Source organism: Equus quagga, chromosome 1 (genome assembly GCF_021613505.1).
Source record: "Equus quagga isolate Etosha38 chromosome 1, UCLA_HA_Equagga_1.0, whole genome shotgun sequence".
NCBI classification, from domain to species: Eukaryota; Metazoa; Chordata; class Mammalia; order Perissodactyla; family Equidae; genus Equus; species Equus quagga.
The window spans coordinates 10,788,718-10,809,343 of record NC_060267.1 but is presented as its reverse complement, the minus strand read 5'-3'; the positions used below and the strand labels follow the sequence as shown (position 1 = coordinate 10,809,343).

At 59.1% G+C, this 20,626-nt stretch overlaps 1 protein-coding gene across 3 annotated transcripts; it reads right to left on the bottom strand.

Moving 5' to 3' along the window:
- Positions 1-1,822: 1,822 nt before the first annotated feature.
- On the bottom strand, positions 1,823-20,182 carry AGAP2 (ArfGAP with GTPase domain, ankyrin repeat and PH domain 2). Of its 3 annotated transcripts, XM_046647918.1 has the most exons (20): positions 15,115-17,477; positions 13,362-13,420; positions 12,570-12,657; positions 12,290-12,375; positions 11,997-12,144; positions 10,845-10,979; positions 10,402-10,511; positions 9,804-9,962; positions 9,554-9,640; positions 9,366-9,470; positions 8,766-8,928; positions 8,461-8,580; positions 7,588-7,716; positions 6,252-6,400; positions 6,059-6,149; positions 5,726-5,948; positions 5,349-5,604; positions 3,569-5,185; positions 3,015-3,086; positions 1,846-2,373 (listed from the first exon to the last, which is right to left on the bottom strand). In XM_046647918.1, exons 1-18 carry the CDS (start codon positions 16,280-16,282, stop codon positions 4,943-4,945), a joined length of 3,519 nt encoding a protein of 1,172 aa, XP_046503874.1. In that variant the 5' UTR covers positions 16,283-17,477; the 3' UTR covers positions 1,846-2,373; positions 3,015-3,086; positions 3,569-4,942. The 3 variants fall into 3 exon arrangements, with proteins under 3 accessions (XP_046503875.1, XP_046503873.1, XP_046503874.1); XM_046647919.1 differs by lacking the exon at positions 15,115-17,477 and adding an exon at positions 19,940-20,182 and having other exon boundaries at positions 1,823-3,086; XM_046647917.1 differs by having other exon boundaries at positions 1,835-3,086.
- Between the last annotated feature and the right edge of the window lie 444 nt (positions 20,183-20,626).

Here is a 20,626-nt window from a genome sequence, read left to right as displayed (position 1 = left end):
GGTGTGAGGGGCCTGGGGTGGGGGCCCCACCTCGGGGTGTGAGGGGCTGGGGTGCGTGCTGCCCTCGTGCCCCCTCCCTTCCCTCCACCTGTCACAGCCCCCGCCCCCCTCCCCCCCCCTTTTGCTGTCCGGGCTTCTCCCCCACCTCTCTCTCCTTTCCTCCCTGGCTTCCCTTGTTACCGGCCCCTAACTTGCTGGTTCCTCTCCCCTCCCCCCCCGGAGAGTTGGTGATATCTTTTGACTGGAGGAAAGCAGAGAGAGCAAGGAGAGGGGCAGGCCAGCAGGCCCCCACACCTGCCCTACTGCTGCCCCTAGTCACCTTACCCCTCCCTTGGTCTGGCCTGGGGTTCCCTGCTCCTCTCCCTTCCCACACTGTTCCCTGCAGTCTGCCTCCGAGTGGAGGCACCTTCCCCTCTGTTGCTGAGGAAGTGGGAGAAAGTTGCCCACCACCTCTGACACAATCCCAGTGGCCAGGGTGGCCTGCAGACCCACCCACCAGGTTTTTGAACAATCAGGTTTCTAAATAAAGAACTGGACCATCAATCTTTTTTTTTCTTTTAGAGGGTAGGTGAGGTGGCTGCTGAAGTAGGGCTGAGGCTTGAGGTTCTCATCTGGGTGGAGGGCACACTGATGTGTTCTGTGCTCCCACCTCCCAGGTGGTCTCATGGGGGTGGGTGTACAGGAAGAGCCAAGGACAGAGGAACAAGCCCACTGGCCTGGCCAGGACGGAGACACTTGCAGAACTGTGGTCCCTCCTTTTCCTCCTCTGTCCATTTATCTTCCTTCTCTTCTTGCCTTTTACATCCTGAAAGCTGATGTGCACACCATGGAATTACCCCACCTGGGGGTCCTCCTTCTGCTGACCTCTGGCCTCTCTCCCCACAGCCTGTGGCCCACACCCCCTCCCCACCTGGACATCCCACTTCACCATTGCCTAGAAAAGCCCTCTACCCGTGGCCAGGCCCGCACGCCAGCTTCCTAGTATGCCAAGGGTAGGTGCGCCTGGGTGGGTGTCGCCATCTCTTCGTCATGCCTAATGCAGACATGGGTCCTTCCCCTCCCCTCTTCCTTCTCTTGCTCCCCATCTCTGTGGTGTACAGCTTTTCTGTGGAAGACTTTCCACTGTCTCGTGGATAGATGGAGGGCAACTCCCACGTCTCCAAGAGTGGAGAGTGAGGCATTCCATTGAGGAAGGAAGCTGTGTGAGATGACCTTCTCCTTGCCGAGTGCAGACCAGTGCCTACTGTGCATGTTCTGCTTAGATTGTCTGATTTAGAAATGTAAATGGGTAGCCTTGTAAAACCCTGATTCCCCAGATCATCAGTGTATCTTAAGGGGAGGGAGGCTTCACCTGTGCAAGATCTGAGACACTGCCTCAAGTGCAGCTGTAGCCAGAACGCTGGATTCAAATCCTCGCCCTCCATTGACTATCAGTAGGGCCGAAAATAACTTTTCACATGCTGTGTCCTCATAGGTAAATTGTGGATAATTGTGCTGGCCTCGTAGCGTGGGTATGAGGATTGAAGGAGATAGTGTGTGTCATGCTCTTAGCACAGTCCCTGGCCCACAGTAAGTGCTCAGTGACTTATAATAAACCAGCTCCTGAGTTCTGAAGAAACTAGATGGTACCTGGAGGCAAGAGTCTTGGAAGGAATCCCCAGAGCTGCTCAGAAGCTACAGTAGAATCTGTTAGGATGCGAGGGTGGGGAGGGAAGCTGGGGCAGGAGGGTTACCTTTGATTTGATGGGAGTGGAGTCTTATCATCAGAAAACTGAGTTCTGGAAATCTCGCTAGATTTAATCATTTTGTACTTTCAATAGTAAAGTCCTTTTCATTTTCCTTTGGCTTTTGGTAAAACTCCAAAGGAGAAGGTTGGTCTGCCCAGCTGTGCTGAGGCAAACAGGAGGAGGAGAGCAGGGTGTGTGGCAGATGGCAACCAGGAGGGGGTGGGGAGGGGGATGGCGGAGGGCAGCAGGAATCCAGGTGAGATAATCCAGGCGAGCTGTGAAGGTGGCATGGACAGGAAGGGGCAGCAGCACCCCTTCCGCACCCCAGGGAGTCCCCTTCCAGAGTCCTATTCTGCCGCAACCTGGAGGGCTTGCTTGATGTTGTGTCACCCCATCTCCCACAGGGCCAAAGACGCAGCCCATGAAACGAAGAATCTAGTGGGTTACTCAGGGTGGGGAGTTGCTGTGGGGTTGTGACCCCTTGACCACCTCTCACTGGCTGGCGGTTCCCTGTAGTCAGGTCATCCTCTCCAGAGTCCTTGCTTCCTCCTCATACTCTCTCACGCTCGAGCTTCCGGGAAAGGGACTGAGCTTTTGCCACCAAGAAGGAAAGTGGAGATGGAGTGGGGAGTCCAGGGTCTGGGAGCTGAAAGGGGGAATGGCCAGGGCTTCCAGTTGAGTCTCTGCTACTTCCCCGCTTCCTCTCGCTTTGCCTCCCCAGACCACACACCTGCATCTGCACCTCGCACTTCCCCTGCACCCCTGAATCCACCTTTCCTGGGTCCTGCTACTGTGCTGCATGGTCGCCCAGCCTAGGACCCTGCAGAACCAGGGCCTCCATGTGAATGGGACCTGGGGCCATTGCTGCATCCACACCTTGTTAGCTTGGTGGCATATCTGCAGCTGAACATCTGTTGTGAGGCTGAGAACTAGAAACAACTCTACCGGAAGATGCTGGGCCAGTGACTGGTTCGTCAAAGTGGCTGACAACATGTGGATGGCTGTGCCCAGCTGCATTGGCTGCTGGCCCAACAGCACCCCACCTGGCCCCTCTACCAGGTCACACGAGGACTGGCAGGACTGGCTACATGCTGAGCCACAAGGTGCTGCAGCTCTTGGAGGTGGCGCTGGCCTCAGCGGCCCTGTAGATGACAGGGCAGTGGACAATGTCTGCATTAGCTGGGCATAGAGTTCATGAGCACCAGGGACCTCTGTGGCCAAGAGATCTTCCACCTCTTCCCTCCCTGCCAGGAGAGGGGCCCCTCCTATAAGCTCTACTTCTGGTACCAGGTGCTCTAGGTGAGCAGGCTGGCCTGGGGCAGTCCTCCACAGCCGCGGCTGGAGCCCTTTCTAGGTGCCCTGTGAACAGACATCGTTCAGATTACAAATAAACAGATGCCACGGAGGTAACCTGCCCAAGGCCACTTAGCTATGAAGTGGAGCGCCGGGTTTTAAAATGAGATCTGATTCCAAAATTCCTGCTCTTAACCAAAGCTACCCCATCTTCTCCTCCCTGCAAGTGGCCCCCTCCCCTGTCCTCTCCTCTAAGCTCCATACCCCAACTCCTTCCCAGAACAGGAGGCATCATGGGAGTCAGTGACCTCTGCTCCCTGGGTCCCCATTGTTGCTCTGACACCTGCCTGTCTCCTTCCACTGCATGAACCCGGAACTGTTGCACAGCATGGAGTACCTGACCTACCACCTCCATGCCCTTGGACACCGCCCTGCTACCAGCCCCACCAGCAGGAGGAACCCCTTCTGGCCCTCTCCCACCTCCAGTTCCCCACCCTGACCAAGGCCTTTCCCTGACCCGCCTCTTGAAGAACAGACCAGCAGCTCACCCCCTAGACAAAATCACTTCCTCTTTAATTGCTGCTGAAGATTCACATGACCTGCCTCGGAGGAGAAGAGGGGGGCATTCTCCCCTGCCTCCGCCCCTCTCCCCTCCCCAATTACCTGGTCCTTTGCAAAATATTTTAGCTGGAAAAAAAAAAAAAAAAAAAGACCGGAAACCACTGACACTGATGGCCCAAGGGCTGGATTGATTGAGGGGAGCAGGGCTGGGCCAGGTAAGTCCACCCCACCCCACCCCCCCTTCCGGGGATGGAGCAGGGGGCCTGGAAACCCTCCCAGCCACCTCACGTCCTCTTAGCCCTGGCTGGGAGGGATGGTGGGGTTGAGGGATGGCGCTGGAGCTGCTCCAGGGGGAGGGAGGGGCTGGACAGGAAGAATAGTGAGGAGGGGTCCCGTTGTAGGGGTGCCCCTACCCCAGATCACCATGGGCGCTGCACAGTCACAGGTACGCAGTCACGGTCACAGACACTCACAACCCGAGAGCACCCCCACCCCACCCCACCCTCCGCCCACCCTTGGCTTCCCTTCCCCTGAAACGCCCTCCCCAAGCCCTGCCCGCCCCTGTCCCCTTGGTGGGGAACAAAGCAATAAATTACAAGGTCCCTCCCCAGTCCCCTTAGCCCGCTCCTGTTCCATCCCTTCTCCCTCCCAAGATAGTAGTGAGGAGGGACTCAGGTTCTTGGCTCCCCCGGCCCTTTAGCTTCCATCCATGGGTGGGTGTGGGGGGACGTCCTGATTTCCACTCCTCATGGTCCCTTTCACGGAAAGGGTTGGGGAACCCCCTACCCCCTTGGGCAGCAGGGGTCCTGCCCCTCGCTGCCCTTCCCGCTTCACTGGGCAGTGAGATTAGCTTGGAAGGGGTGGGGTCCCCCGTATTGGCCCCAAGTCACAGGGCTAGCCCTCCCACGTATTAACCCCTCCCTCTGGCGTGGCGTCGCCCCAGGAGCCAGCCTGGGTATGTGCTCTGGCCGTGGGATTGTCAAGCACAGGCAGGACTGGGTCTTTCCCCCGCCCCTAGGGGGCGCGAGCGGGCACATCCAAGCGCCCAGGAGCAGGTGCCGCCGCGGGGCGTCCCGTTAGCAAACAGCAAACACCGAGCGAGCGGGTAGACCCAGAGCAATCCGAGTGTGGAAACAGTGGAGCGGGGGCGTGTTGAGCTGGGGTCTCCATGCCTCGTTGGGGAGAGGGAGGTGAGTTTGTGTCTTCCGGGAGGCGTGGGGGCTGTGCCCTCGTGGGGGGACGAAGTGCTCCCGTGGGGCGGGGTGCAGATGGAGAGGTGAGTGGGTGCATCTGTCCAGCGGTCCACCCGGTGTGCCGTGCCCGGCCCGTATGGGAGTGGGGGTGTCTCTCCCGCTGGGCAACTATACCAGCGCGACGGGGGCATCGGCGCGGCCCACGCTGGCGGCGCTGCTCCGGCGGCGGGGGCTGGGCGTGGCGGTGATGCTGGGGGTGGTGGCCGCGCTGGGGGTTGTGGCCGTGCTGCCGCCCTCACCCGGGCAGCCGTGCTGGAGGAGGATGTCGGCGCACAGCTGGCTTCCAGCCTGGCGGGCGTAGAAGAGCGCGGTGCGTCCCTGCGCGTCGCGGGCGGACACGTCGGCGCCGTACTGGAGTGTAGAAACGCCGCGTTACCGCGCGCCCAGGTGCCGGCCGGCCCCCCGATGTCCAGGCCCACCGCCAGGGGCCCTTTGGGGATGTCTGGCTCTCCCGCGCCTGGCCAGTTCCGAGACAGAGCCCTCCAAGACGCCTTTACCATCCCCACTCACGTACCCACAACAGCAGTTGCGTGATGACAACGTGGGCGAGCTCGGCCGCCAGGTGGAGAGGGGAGCGAAGCTGCGGGTCCTCCACGCTGGCGTCAAGCGGCCCGTGCTGCGCATGGGCCAGAAGCAGGAGAACGGCAGACACATCCTGGGCCTGCACCGCGGCCCACAGCTGGCGGCCCAGAGGCTCCTCGGGAGCGCCCAGAGGCGCCAGGAACAGCAGCTGCTCGTACTTGGCGCGGATCCAGGACTCACGCTCCTCCCTGCAAGACCACGGACCAACGGGAAGGGCTCCAGGGAACCCCCACCCAAGACCTTTGCCCCCTACCCAGGGGACCCCTCGAGAGCTGCACACCCTAAGTACCCCCTCTTCCCTACACGTACCGCGAGGAGTCCCGCGTGGGTTTGGCGCGGCCCCGCGTGTCGCTCTCCCACACGCGGTTGGCCATGTCGTTGCCAATGGCCGTCAGCACCAGGGTCAGCTCCCGCGGCCAGTCGTCCAAGTCCAGCGAGCGAACGCGGGACAGGTGTGTGCCCAGGTTCCGGTGAATGCCAGAACACTCGATGCAGATGAGTGCGCCTAGGTTCAAGCTGGCCCACGTGGGGTCTGGGGACGGAGTGCAGAGGTCGGCTCCTGACCGAGCAGTACCCCAGCATTCGCCAACTCTAGCGAACCACGCTCCCTCCCAGGCCCCTCCACTGCCCCCTTGCGCTCACTGGGGGCCCCGCAGTCCACGCAGATAGAGTTCCCCTTGGCATTCCGGATCGCCTGGATGGCCACGGCTTCGCTTTGGCTGTCTGTGCGTAGCTGCAAAAAGGGTTGGGGTTAGCATTGGCTCTCCCTGGGAGCGCTTCTCCAGACCCCTCGAACATCCATTTCTGCTCTCCCCACAACTCTCTGATCCATTACCTTGACCTTGCTGCTTTCACAGCATTGCAGACTGGCTAGGATCTGACTCTCGATGGCCTGGACCCAGGCGTCTCGCTCCTCAAAGCTGGCTGCCTCAAAGTGCCACGTCTGACCCGTGCTGGACACGATCAGGAACTCGAAGTTTTCCTCTGGGTGGGGGATGGGATGGGATGGGGTCATGAGGGACAGAGTTCAAACAGGGGCCACCTTCCCCAAACCCTTCCTCCCTGATGTCCATCGCGAGCCCCTGGGAGTGGGGCAGAGGGGTTGGGGAAGCAGAGGGTAGGGGAGAGCAGGAAGCCCGAGCACATGCAGGGGAAGGCAGGGGCACCCCCACCCTTCTGCACCCCAGCTGAGCGCCCCTCCCGGCTCCCCGCTTGTTACCTGCTTTATAAATATTTCTTAAACTACCAAAGGATTTTAGTTTCCACATTTTGCGCTTGGCTGGTTTCCCGAAGCGAAGGAGATAGAGATAGAATGGAAAGCAGAACAGAGAAAGAGACCAAGAAAGGAGGAGAAAAAGAGAGGCAGATGGAGAGATGCAGAGAGATAGTGACAGAGAATGCCAGAGACAAAGCAGGACAGACAGATGGGGAGAGAAAGCAGAACTAAAGTCAGTGGCCCCGGAGCAGAGTAGAGCGGAAGCCAAGAGCCATGAGAGTAGGCAGATCCGGAACCTGGGTCTGAACACCCGGCAGAGAGCAGGGGCAGTGGGGACAGGTTGTCATGACCAGTGAGGAGCCGGGTCTCTGGGAGGGGAAGGGATGGTCAAGATTGGAGTGAACATGGAGAAAGGGTCAGGAGATGGGTAACAGGCCTGGGAGGAGGGGGCCCTGGGGTTCAGGAGGAGTCTCGGGGGCCTGGAGGGGCCACTGGTGGCAGGAATGGGGGTCTCTGTGGTCAAGGGCTGTGGGGAAGCTTGGCAGTCACAGGAAGTTCTTGGGAACAGGGGCTGAGTGGTCACAGAGTCCAAGAGCTGAGGAGTCAATGGGGGGCACTAAGGTCAGGGGCTGAGTCACTGGGGGTCATGGGGGCTTCTGGGTGCAGGGGCTGGGATGATAAGAGGAGTTGAAGGCAGGAACAGGAAGCTACAGACTTATGGGGGTCATTGAGAACGGGGGCTGATGGCCACTGGGGTAAAAGGCATCAGCTGGGGAACAGGAGGAAGGATGGGGCCGAGGGGTCTCCATCTGCTCTTCTCTAGGTTATGTGCAAAGTAGTAATGACAGTCCAGGACTCAGCCAGGCGCTCTCCCTCCTCCTGCAGGAGCTAGGCCAGGGCTCTGAGTGGGGGTGAGGGTCCAGGGTGGGAGTGGAACTGCCCACTGGGGCCTCACCTTCAGCCTGCCCAGCTGAGCCTTCGGTCTTGGATGGTGTTGTCAATTTTTTCCTCCTCTGCTTCTTCACCATGGGAGAAGGAGGGGGTTCCCGACTCAGGGGGCTCAGGTCTCCAGATGGGGTACAGTCTGAGGGAGGGGGACACAGCTGCCTCAGCTGCCCCCTCTGCAGATTTCCTGACTTCTCCATAGCCTGTCCCCTCCCCTGAACTAGGTTTAGCATTTTAGGGTCCCCCTCCTCAGCTGTCGCTCTCCGGGAGGTCCCCCTTGGTCATTCCTGGGGAGGAGGGCAGATGAGTGGTTTAGAGTCAGACCCGCACTTAGATCCTAACTCTGCCACTTACTGGCCTTGAGAACTTGAGCAAGTCACTTAATCTTCTGAGCCTCAGTTTCTTCATCCCTACAATGGGGATAATAATCTTGACCTCACAAGGTTGTTGTGAGGATCTCTTGTTACAATGTTACTTGCTATTTTTAAAATGTATATATATTTCCAAACATTCCAAACCCTGATGGCTGACTACGTGCTGGACAATGCTGCTCTCAGTTTGTCTAAGCCTCAAAGCAACCCTGTAAGGTAGAAACTACTATCTCTACTCTGCAGCTGAAGAGACTGAAGCATGGAGAGGTTAAGTACCTTGCTCAAGTGGCAAGCCAGGATTCAAGTTCAGGCAGTGTAGCTCTAGAACCCACTTGTCTTAACCATTATGATAAACACAGTATGACAGAGCTTGGTGTCTGCCCCCCCGTAGGTGCTCACTGTGTCCACTCATACATTGATTCCAGCCTCCAAGCTTCCACGCCAATTTTATTTCCCACCCGCATCCCATTTGGTTCTGGAACACAGTGGGTGGAGGGTGGGTCCCCACTGACCAGTGCTGAGGGCTCGGGCCAAATTCCGGTCTGGCTTCAGCAGGTGCTTGGATGTCTGGTCTGGTGGTGGCTGCAGGGAACTAGGGCTGGGACTCGGGCTTGGGGTGGGAGTGGTGGCTTCTGTCGGAAGGGGAAGAAGATAAAACCTCAGTGAGCCACTCAGTCTCTGGGCCCCATTCCTTATGTGGTCCCTCTTCATCACCCCCCTTCCTGCTTGTCCTGTCCCAGACCCAACTTCCCTATTACCCCTCCTCTACCCCCAGTCCTGGTCCCCCTCCTGCCCTTTTGTCATGAGCCCCACTCACCAGGGCCTTCACCCATCTGGACAGTGCTCATGTCCTTGACCAGCCCGTTGATGCTGGCTGAGGGGCCAAAAGCAGAGATGGCCCGCGGGGGCCGCTTGCCAGGGACTTTGACTGTTGTTCGTAGCAAGTCCATCTCCTTGCCATGGGTACTGTGGATGTAATCCTGGAGGGGTATAGGGATTGAGGGTGTAGGGAAGGTTGGAGTCCTCGGTGGTGCTGGGAAGGAGCCAATAGTATGGGCTAGAGGGGGACAGGTGGGGGGACTCTGGGAGCTGACTGGGTGGGAGGAGCTTCTAGGGATGAGCCTGGCAGACCTGGCCCCACATTGTCTCCTCCGGAAAGCACTCCCTGAATGGCAGGCCAGGTGGAGGTCCTTCCTCCACACTTTTCCACTAGCCTGCAAGTTCCTGGGGAGCTATATTTACCTTTCCATCCCGGGCTTGGGCACATGGGAGCTGCCTAACACATGCTTGCTAAACTTAAGAGGGAAGGACTGGGGCTTCCCAGAAACAATGTTGGTGTCTCACAGAGACATGGACTGATACAGCTGGAAGGGCATCCAAGGCCGGCCAGTGTGACCAGCCAGTCTCTGTCACTCACGTTAATGCTGGGGTGGTAGAGTAGGAAGCCATTACTGGACAGGGTCACATATTTCTTCTTCCATTCTTTGTTCAAGGAGTTGCCGCTTCGCTTTAGTAGAAAGCTCTGGAGTATGGAAGGAGACATTTGGGAGAAAGGCCAGTTAAGACCAGCTACCCCCAGCTGCCCCCAGCCCCTGGATCACCCACCTGTTTGATGGGGATGGCTCGCCCACTCCCTGTTGTCTCTCCCCGACTGTCCAAGCTCCGCTTCTCAGAGTCACTGCCCCGACGATTCTGGAGTGGTTATTGGCATCAGTAAGAGGATGGTTAGAGGGATACAGTGATGAAGGACAGGGAAGACAGATGAAGAAGGGCACAAGAGGGGTCTAGGGACCAGGGAAGGTAGGCAGGCAACAGGGGACAGGGGGACGGGGGAGGGGGTCAGCGTGTCCAGTACCGCAAACAGGCTGGTCCTGCGCTTGGCTGCCCGGTGCAGGGAGCCTGGGGTGCTCAATCCAGCCACTGTGGCCGCCTCAGCTCGGAGCTCCCGGTGACCAACATTGGGTGAGGACGGGAGGGAAGAAGAGTAGTCGCTGGTGTGGCCCCCGTTACTAGCCTGGAGGTGGATGCAGGAGTCAGCAGAACAGCCAAGATGCCCCAACCCACCAAACTAGAGTTACAGCTAGTTCTGAGGAGTTCCAGACGTTCCTTGACCGCATCACCATTTATTTGTATTGTCATTAATAATAAAACCCCTCACTAGCATTGTCATAGTGCTTTAGATTTTGCAAAGGTTGACTTCACAGGTAGGATGCCATACAATTCTCCTGACAACCTCAGGAGGTTTAGGTGAACTTGCTCAAGGACACTGCAAATGATGTTTCAAACCGGCTGATTTCCAGTCCAATGCACTTTCTACAAATGGTGTCACTGCCTTTTCCATCTACAGCCCCCTGCCCCCCAACCTCCTTGGGTACCCTGTTCCTGTCCTTGGACCACCAGCCCCTCTTCTGATTCTTACCAGCCCCTCTGTGCACCCTGAAACCCCAACTCACCTGCCCAGCTACGGGAGTGGAAGCAGCTGAGTGGCTCGGGGAGCTGGGCAGGGACTTGCAGGCAGCCAGAAGCTGTTGCTGTTTGCGCAAGGTCACCACCTTCTGGGCCACTGAGGCGAGGGGAGCAGAAGGGGGCATGAGCCAGGCAGATACCCAAGACCAACTTTCAGTGCCCAGCTTTGAGAAATCCCCAGGAGATAACGTAGGCCCCAACTTCCTTGTCACTGTGGCCATCGTGCCACCTGTAGCCTTGCCAGCTCCTCCTGCCCAGAAAGACCTCGTGGCTCTGAAGAAACCTTCTCTGACCTCCCTGATCCCTCCTCCCTCCCACACAGGCTGATTTCCTGTCACTCACAGAGAGAGGCCTGGCTGTGCGACCTCTACGAATATCCTAGGTCTCTAGCTCCCTGTTTCGCATATTTGCCAGGGGGCACCACACTCACCCTCCTGGAAGACCCGGTCCACGTTGAGCCCATAGGTGGCACAAGTCTCGTAGTAGCTGCAGCGCTTCATGTCGGCGCACAGAGCTCTGGCTCGAGCATCGCCCACGACCCGAGGAGAGGACGCACTGATCCTGTCTGAGGGGACAGGGAGAGGCAGGACTGCACGAGGGCCCTTCCTCACTTTCCTGCTTTCCTTTCCCTTGGGCTCCAGTCCCAGTCCCTGTTCCCACTAGGGACAGGGTGTGAGAGAACATCCCTCCTGTGACCAGGGAGTGGGAGTGGATCAGCCTTATTTGAGTACTGGGCCCAGTTCACAGGCCCAGCTGCAGTACGAGTAGGCAGGGTGAGCTCTGTATCTGTGTCTTCAACGAATACTCCAGAGGGGAGTGGAGCTTCCTGACAAGGTCTGAAACGGCTGAGACTCACGAGGGACAGTCGCCCTGCCATCCAAATTGGATGAACCCTGAACTGAGTGGGAGGACACATGGCATTTGAACTAGGAAAAGGTTTCGTGTCCTCGGGTCACAGGTGGACTGCTCTCTCTGCAAGGAGGAATGTGGAGGCAAGTGACAGGTGGAAGCAGGCCAGACGGAAAGGCCTGCCAGCCCAAACCATGCGGGCCTGTAGAAGCTTCCCCCAGCCCTGCTGGAGAGTCTGAGAGCCTTTGACCACTGCTTGGAGAACTAAAAGGTTTTCTGCCCTCTGGTCTCTCCATCATCCCCTTCGTGTCTTCTCTTTGGCTTTAGATAAGTTCCTTTAAAAGGCATCAGCCTGACCCAGCTGTAGCAAGGGGAAGATGGAAAAGGCTTTCTCTCCACACTAGGACCTGAGATTTTCTGCCTGTCCCACAGTGGTGACATCGGGAAATGGCGGTGTGAGAACACAAGGTAGGTGACGTCTCGGGAGAGGAACGGAGACTGCTACTATAGCTGTCCCTTCCTCCCTAGAGAATCCCCTTTCTCTGCTCAGGTCTTGGGAAGTTTGTTTTTGGTTTAAAGAGTTCCTTATTTGGAGACCAGGCTTCTTCCACAGGGTTCCTGGAATCCAAGTGGCCATTTCCACACCTCACCAAGCTCTCCCCTTTGTTGGGAGATACCCCAACGGCCATCTCAGGGACTCCCTAAAAGCAGTGCTTGCCCAGCCCCTCCTTACCTTGTGTCCCCACCAGTGCCAGCGCCAGGCCTCCTCGTCCCTCCCCCCGGAGGGAGCTCAGCTGCCCGTGGAGACGGCTCACAGCCTGGAAACTGTTCTCATCCTCCAGGCTGAAGACCAAGATCACAGCATCTGCCCAGCCTGAGAACTTGCGGGGGGTGAGGGAGAGAGGGGAGGGTCAGACAAGTCCACTTCTCTGGATGTCATCCAGGGAGACCTGGGAAACCGGAGCGCTCTCCCTCAGCCAGCGCTGACCCCAGCCAGCCTGCCCGCCCCATCACCTCACCCCTCACCTTGGCATCAGGTGCCCCAGCTTCTTCTCGGATCAACACCAGATGAGTCTGTCCATCCACCAACATCTCTTTCTTGTGCTGCTCACCTGTCCAGAAGAGTTCAAGTGGGAGGTCAGAAGTCACACGTCACCAAACCTCCCCATGCTCCTTATACTTTAGCTATCATGGCCTCATCCTTCCCTCTGGTCTCCACACCTGCCTAGTCATTGATCACATTGTCTAGTCATTGAGCTTCCATCCCTGCCCCAATCCTTAGCTTACTATGGCTCCTAAGACTCACTCTCTGTCTTCTCCAGCACCTGGTATGAACCGGTCAGGAATCGGTGTATAAGCGATGACTTCCCACTCCTGGCATCACCCAGCACACCCTGAGGACAAGGTTATGAGGCAGAGATTGTGAGAGTTAAGAGGAGGCAGGATGCTTGGGTCTGGACACTCCAGAGAACTCAAAGGTACTAGCAGTGTTAAATCATTCAGTGACAGTCCTACAGGGCCAGGATGACAGTCGGTCAGGAGAGAGCATTTGGGAGGATCAGGCCATGAGTGTGATCCTCCATAAGAAATGATCCTGAGCTCAAAATGTCTGTAAGAAATGATCCCAAGCTCAAAGTGGACCACAAGCTGAAGAATGTCAGCAACTCAGTACCAGTTTTTCTTTGTCTAGGAAAGAAAAACTTTGGGAAAGAAAAACAAAACTTTCTTTGTTTTTAGTTGTTTAGGAAACATACTAGATGGGGGGGGGGGGGGGGGGGGGGGAATGTCACAGCCACTAGTTGGAGAATTTTACCCACTTTTATGCAATAGAACATGAGGGCTAAAGAGGAAATGCCATAATGAGGAGAAGCCTGGAAGAGGACTATGGACAAACAGGAAAAAAGAGACTAGAGAAGAAAAAGTTGTGAGGACGTATCAAGCTCCAGGTCAGTGCTATGAAGGTAGAATCTCAGGAGAACTGGAAAACAATTCCCCATTCTCACAGAGAGAGGGAAAGGAAGAGGGGATGGGGAGAGACTTGAGAGTACAGTGGGTGGGAAGTCAGCCTTGGTACAGGCAAGGGGACTGGTTTACCTACCAGGCGCAGTTCAGGAATGGAGCGGCTCAAAGTCCATTCCTGGCTATTGATCACAGCCTCTGTAACAGGAGAGGAATGGTAAGAGGGGACACTCCAGGCCCAGGAGGACTCCCAACCCTGGGCTACCCCTCCATCTTTTGCAGCTTCTCTTAAGCCCCAGGACCCTGGGCTGGAGAGCTGTGCGCAAAGGCACAGGTTTGAGAGTGGTCCCCAATCCTCCCATCCTAGTCCTTTCCCCACAGCTGTTGCTGCCGCTCAGTGGTTGCTTAGCAACAGAGCCAGCAAGACAAAAATACTTCAGTTGGCATCTCCCTTAAAGCACATCCCCAAACGTAGGTTCCTTCCCCAAACCTGGGGACCAGGGCTCTGACAGTGGCAGGTTCTTCCCTCTGGAAGAGAATAGAAGAGGGTGTCCTCCCCATTCACCCAACTGATTCCCAGGGCAGACCTCCAGAGAAGGGGCTGGGACATAGAAGAGAGTGGGTCTTCCTCAGTCTCCATTTCACAGGAGAGAATCAGAGGTGAGGGATACCTCTCCCCTTTTTCAAGGTCAGCAGCATGGTGGCCCTGACCCTTCCCCACAGCCCAAGGAAAGGAGCTTGGATTTTCCTCTGCCTCCCTCTCTCATCCCCTGTCCACAAGCACCCCCCAAAAGAACTGTGGGGAAGGGCTCCATTCCCTAGCCGAGAGAAGCCACAGGCCTGGGGTGGGGTGGGGTAGGGAGACGGATGCTCCTTCCGCCCAGCCCGCCGGTCCAGCCCCCGCGCCTGACAGTGGCCGGACGTTCCCGGGGCGCCACAGCTGCGGCGGGAACTCCGGGATCCGGAGCCATCTGCTCCCACCCGCTCCAGAGCCAAACCCCGGGGGCCGCCCCCGCTCCCAGACCCGCCTCCCCTCCGGGGAGTGTGAACCGAACCCAGGGTCCCTCGCCTCTCTCTTTCAGAAACGAATAAATAAATAAAGACACCCCCGGAACAAACCACTACCTTCTCCGTACTCCCTCTCAAGTCTCGGGGGGGTAAGAATTGCCTTTGCGGCACTTCCACTCCCCTGAATCACTCCTCGTCAGCCCCCCGGGAGTTTCAACGCTGCTCTGGGGCCAGGGTAGGCAGTGGGGGAAGCGAGGCTTCCTACCGCCCCCTTTCACTTCACATTCAGGTATCCAGCACGTTCCAGCCCCCGCGCACTCCAGTACTGCCCCATCCGCCGTCACTGCGTGGAGAGGAACAGAGTCCCTCCCTGCTGCCCCGCTAGCCTGCGTTCAGCCCAGAGGAAGACCCATCCCTGGCAAGGAGCTGCCTGCAAGGTCACTCTCGCCCATCTGCCCCCAGTGCTCAGGAGAAACTGAGGCTTCCTCACCCCCTTCACTTTCAGTGTCCCTCCGGGCAAGGCGAAGCCCTATTTCCACTCTCCCAGAGTCCAGCTGAGGCTGGAAGTGGGGTCTGGGGCTTCTTTGAGAGCAATTTCCTACAGTCACTCTGGCCAAGGGCATGAGTTTCCCAGAAAGCTCTGAGGCTTTCTGAGTCCCTCTGAAATCGAGTCATCACTCATGTCGCACAGCATAGCCACTCAGCCCCCTTCAGGACCTCTTATTCTTTGCCCCAGTCCATGGCAGAGGAGTGAGCCCGGTTCATTGGTCCACCCAGGACAGCGGCTTTCCCAGTTCAATCCTGCTGCCCGCTCCCCCACCCCTCGTCGGGCGACTGTTCCAGGTGCCCGCCCCTCCCTGTTCTCAGGCTCTGGTCCTACTCACTAGGGGAGGCGCGGAGCTCTGCGCCCAGCAGCTCCCTGGACCCGCTGCCAGAAGACAGGCCCGGGGGTCCGGGAGGGGGCCCGGAGCCAGGAGGCCCCCCTGTGCTCTTGGTGAAGATGCCGCTGATAAACTTGAGCATCTTGCGATCTCGAGTGGATGCTCGGCCCCCCTCCCGGCCCCGTTTCAGCCCCGGAGCTGGAGGCTCCAGAGTGATTGGAGGTGCAGGCCCAGTGGGCTGCGCGGAGGCGGCGGTGACAGCAGCGGCTGGAGCCGGGGTTGCTGGGACGGTTAGCGGAGGAGGAGAGCCGGCAGGCGGTCCCGGGTGCAAGTCACTGTTGTCCAAGGTCTTACTCTTGCCTTTCCGAGGGGACAGCTTCCCTCGGGCTCCGGGCCCAGCCCCGACCCCACCAGAGGTCGTGGCTGCCGCTCCTCCTCCTCCTCCTCCTCCTCCGGCGGCGGCGGCGGCGGCAGAAGCTCCAGTCCCAGCGCTGCTCTTTGACCCCTTGACCCTGGGCTTGCCTTCGCTTTCGGGCCATGACAGGCGGCTCCCCGCGCCCTTGCCCCCGCCGGCTTTGGCGCCGCTCGTGGTCACGGTCTTGCAAGGCTTGGGAGCCGGCGGAGGAGGCGCCACCTTGAGCCTCCGGCTGCCGGTGCCAGGGTGCGGGGAGGACGAGCCGGGGACGCCGCCGCCCGCCCGGCCTTCGGGTTCCGGGCCCCCCCAACTCGGGCTGCTGAGCAGGGGGCGCCGGGAGGAGGGGGGGCCGACCCCGGGTTTGGGGTCGGGGCTCAGTCCCCCGGAGAGCGGAGGCCCAGGAGGGGCGGCCCAGAGGGAGAGGCGGCGGCCGGGAGCGGGGGAGACGGGGCGGGCCGGACTGGCCGGAGCGGGGGCCAGGGCTGGGGGCTCGGCGCCCCCGGCGCCCGCGCTGCTCGTGCTGATCCACAGCGCATCCTGCCGGTGGAAGAGACGCTCGTGCCGCTTCTTGCCTGGCTCCTCCGCGCCTCGGGGGCTGCCAGGATCCCCGGTCTCGGCACCTCTGGTCCCCGGGGCGCCGGCTGCGGCCGCAGAAGGAGAAGGCGGCGGCGGAGGCACCGACTCGAGCTTGACCAGGGTCAGCGAGATGAGGTAGGTCGTTGTCCGGCGCTGAAGCGCGCCCGCGCCCCGGCTCATGGGGCCCCGAGACCCCCGAGCTGGGGAGGGGAGGGGACTCCCCCGGACTGCCTCAGGGGGGCCCGGCCATGGGGCCGCCCTGCTCGCTGCCCCCAGCCCCCGGACCCCGCTGAGCCCCCGGCCCGGCTCCGCTGTCGCCGCCGCCTCCGCCGCCGCCGCTTGCGCCCCCCTCCCATCACACGGGGCGCCCCCTCCCCATGCTCCCCGCCCTGCGCCCCCACCCCGCTGGAGCCCCGGGACCTTGGTGCTGCTCCAGGGAGGCGCGCCGGACCGTGCACCCCGGCCTGGGTGGGGGTGTTGAGATGGGCAGGGGAGGGCGGGGAGGACAGTAGTGGGGGCAAATAGGGGAGAGGGAGGAAAAGGGGGCAGAAAAGAGGGACCAGAGGCTGGGGAGAAGAAGAACCGGTGCGGGGGAGGCAGGGGCGGGGAATAGGGACTCCAGGGACAGGGACCGCGGACGGGGGTAGGAGAGGGGGTCTTTAGGAGGCTGGGAAGCTAATGGGGCTGGTCGTGCGGGGGATTCTCAGGGGCGCGGGGAGGATGCTGGGGATGGAGATACAGGCGCCGGCGGGGGAGGAAGGAGCGAAGCCAGAGAGGGTGGGAACCCACGGGTCTGGGGTCTGGGATCTGGGAAGGGAGGGGCGTGAGATCCGGGCGCAGGGTCCGGGGGGCTCGCCGGGGCTCGGCTGGGTCCGGATGCGCGCTGTGTCCGGGCGCTCCCCTCACATTGAGGAGGAGGCGGCCCCCGTCCCCCCACCCTATCTCCCCCCCACCTTCTCTTCACCAGCAAGGCTGTCTGCGAAGGCGGCGCAAAATCCAGGACTGGATTTCCCTCCCAAATCCTGGGCTGGATTTCTTGGAACTTGGACTCACCTACTCCACCAATCTAGCCCCCTCCCGTAGCAAATCACAGTTAGGGAGCGCGACTATTGGGTGTGGCATTTAGGGACAAGGGTAAAAAGAAGTCTATAGGTGGGCAGTCCGCGGCTAAAAGGAAGCAAATTCGGGGTCACTGCCAATTCTGGGGAAGTTGAACTGGGAAAGTGGGGAGCCCTGAGATCCCGGTGCCAGGACCCCTTGTCTCTCCCAGGTACTTGCACGCGTTCCTTTCCCCATGATCCATCCTCCTCGCCGACCTCCACCCCCACACGCAATACACTGATGGGGCTGCGACTTGAACCCAACTGTCCCAAAGTGAACTTGCAAAGTGTTCCCTGGGGATGCGGACAAACGCGGAACTTAGCAGGGTACAAGGAGGGGGGTGCCTCTGGTGCGGAGAGATCTGGAAGCTCAAGGAACCCAGGCCGAAAAGTGAGTCCAAAGCTCCAGCTCGAGGTGGAAGGAGAAGGAATATGTCTACAGATTGACACCCCCCCAACCAAAATGCATCCGGTCTCCATAGCAACCGTAGCTCCAAGTGTGCCTCAGAAACAGCGGGGAGAAGCAGAGAGGAGGGATCGGTGTGTATGGTGGGTGGGGGACCCGCCAGGGGATTTTGCGTTAATGGAAGCACCACCCTCGCACCTGGTTACCCACATGTGGGGTATTTAGCGCCCCAGAATATAAGGAGCCCCTCAGCTGAGGCAGCGGGATCCGGCCTCTTTTGGGTTCCCATTCAGTCTCCTGAGGTTTTCGGGGTGGGGCTCTTTTAGAAGGTTAAAGAGGAGACAGAGAGAATGGAAAACCTCTGCTCTGTATCCGCCCCCCTTCCCCCCCTAGGGACCCTGGAGTTCAAGGCTCACTGTCCTCCAGCTCGCGGGGATGGAAGGGTTAGGCCGATGGGGAACAGAGGCTGAGACCCAGCGGGGGTTGGCGGGGGGTGGGGTTGGGGGAGGCCTCCCCGCAGCCTTGGAGACCCTCCCCGGGACTCGGGGAGTCTCAGCGTTCCCCTAATTTGGCGTCCCACCCTCCTGACGCAGCCGAGACTATAATAAGTGCTGTCGTGGGCGGCTCTTGGAGGCAGGAACTGGCGGCGTGCTCGGCCTGGTAGTGGGTGGGGGGCGGGGGGGGGCGGTAGCAGGATGCTGAGTGCCCTTTATTCTCCCTGAGACCTGTACCCAATCCCTCCGCTGTGCCTTCCCGAGGTCCGCAGCTTCTCCCTCCCTCGCCCCCTCCTTGCAGAGCCAGGATGACTCCATCTCCAGGACAGCAGACCCTTCTGTTGTCTTTTCTGAAAGAGGGTGAAGGAGATTTGCTGATTCTGGCTTAATTTTCCTTCCCACCTTTGGTGGCCTCAGTTTTCCTTTATGTTCAATGGGGACAGAATCCTGACTCTTAGGGAAGGAGTGGAACAAATCACTAATGCAGAGTGGAGTCTTCTCAGAGGTTTCAGCCTCCACCCCTCTGTTCCCTTCTTCTCCAGAGCCAGCAGAGCTCCTCTACCTGGGCGGAACCTCTTTCCTCCCCACCCACAGTTTTTCTTCCTACGGGGGCGGAGCTTGGAGTTCCTCCCCGAGGAGGCCCCATGGGGCCACTCCCCCTAGGTCTGCCTTTCCAACCAAGGCTGCAGGGAAGGTGTCAGCTGTAATTCTTGGCAAAGGAGGTGAGAGGGGCACTAGCCTCAGAAGGGCAGTGGGGAGGGCATCAGACTGTCCCCTTAGGAACCTGAACCTAACTGTTCCTTCCCGACGTTCTGCTCTGGTGGCCTCTGCCATCAGGAAGGTCTGGCAGGAGGTATCCTTGATGGAAAGAATGGTCTCTTGACCTCCCCCCACCCCAGGTAGGCAGTTAAGGATGGAGAGGCTGGCAGAGACCAGGATATATGGTGGAGGATGTGCTTCTCCCAGACACCTTTCGTGAGCAAAGTAGCCCACCTTTCTTAGCTCCCTGCCACCTCAGAGGTGAATGAGATGAGAGCGGGCCGGAGATGACCTCCAGTTCCACCAGTTCCTTAGCGGTGGGGCCTTGTGAAGGGAGAGAAGCTGTTTCTGCCAGGGCCCCACCACAGGACTGAAGGCAGGGGTGGGCAGGAGGATGTGGCGGATGGTGTTGCCATGGCAGCACTTCCTCCCTGTGTTGTCATCACTTGCTCTAATGGCACTGAGGAGGTAAAGCGGAAGGTGTGTGTGGGGGAAGACAGGAACAGGAGCACGGGGAAGAGAGGGGACCAAGAAGAATCCTGGGGACTTCTCTGCACTTCGGCTGTGCAGAGCGTGCTGTGTGAGGGTTAGTGTGTGCCTGGGGGCCTGAGAGTCTCCACGTGGTATAGTTCACTGTGTGTGTGTTTCTCTACAGCTGGAGAACAAGAGGTCACTGATCCTTTGTGGGTCCTGGGAATGAACACATTATCCCGTCCCAGAACCTCCTGTCCCAGACTGCTTCCTGTGAAGGACTCCCCAGGCAGGGTCCAAGACGACCATGGGTCTGTCACGGCCTGTCTTCCCCACGCTCACCCACTTCTCCATTGCCAAGAAGGTCACCTCAGCAGTGACCTGTATTTTGATCCCCTGGGAGAAGGATGAGAATTGGGGAAAGAGGAAGAATGACACCTCCTATGTCTTTTTCCATCCTTTCCAAATGTATTCTTCCCCCTGAGTCCCAGCTCCATCTTGGGGACTAGGAAGTGGCTGATTGGGAAGTGATGTATGACCCAGCAAACCCATCTATACCCCTGCTGGTCCCCGATACACCCAAGTTGGGAGCTAACCCTTCTCTTACCTCGTACACTGTCCAATGAGGCTTGGATGCTATCCCGAAGTTCAGGGTCGCCCACCCTCTCTGCCAGCTTCCTGAGGCGGCTAAAAGCCTGCTTGGCCACCTCGTGTCGTCTGACTTCTGCTCTCACTGCAGCTACAGCCAACTGCCTCTGGGCATGCATGTTGCCCAGACCTGTCTTGCCAGGCTAATAGCACCCTCTGGCCCCAAAGCCCATGGTCTTGCAGCCCCCAAGCCCCAGAAGGCCCCCTCTGCTGAGCCCCAGGACTCTCCGCCCCTGCCCGCCCTTCCGTCTGTCGGCCTCACTTCCTGACTGGTGAGTTTCAAACCCACAGCCTGGGACAGCACTGCCTTTGCAGCTCCCACCCCCTCTAGCGTTGGCCCGTCAGCTCTGCCAGCCAGCCCCTGCGTGGTTCCACAGCCAGGTGGATGGAGAGACCTTAACAAGCACCCTAGGGCTTCCTGTTGGAAGTGGCTAATTAAGATGGGTGTTGGTGCAGGGAGAACGTGGCAAGCCAGGTCCCAGGTGTCATCCCAAATTCCTGGTAACCTACAGGTTTGTGTTCAGTCTCAAACTCTCACAGGGGTCTGTACACACTTGGTCTGTCACTCTTATGGCCCTGCTGGATTCCAGTTCACAGTTGTACTCAGCACCCACTCTATACATCCGAAGAGCTTGCGTGCTTACAT

Bases quoted from the DNA above. Each gene is read 5' to 3' on its own strand.
- AGAP2 (XM_046647917.1), bottom strand. From the start codon at position 16,282: ATGAGCCGGGGCGCGGGCGCGCTTCAGCGCCGGACAACGACCTACCTC. The intron at 10,980-11,996 runs GTAAGGAGGGGC...CTGTCCCCTCAG, and splicing joins GGCACTGGTGGGGACACAAG to ACAGGATCAGTGCGTCCTCT. The intron at 6,401-7,587 runs GTGAGGCCCCAG...TCCCCCACCCAG, and splicing joins CTCAGCTGGGCAGGCTGAAG to AGGAAAACTTCGAGTTCCTG.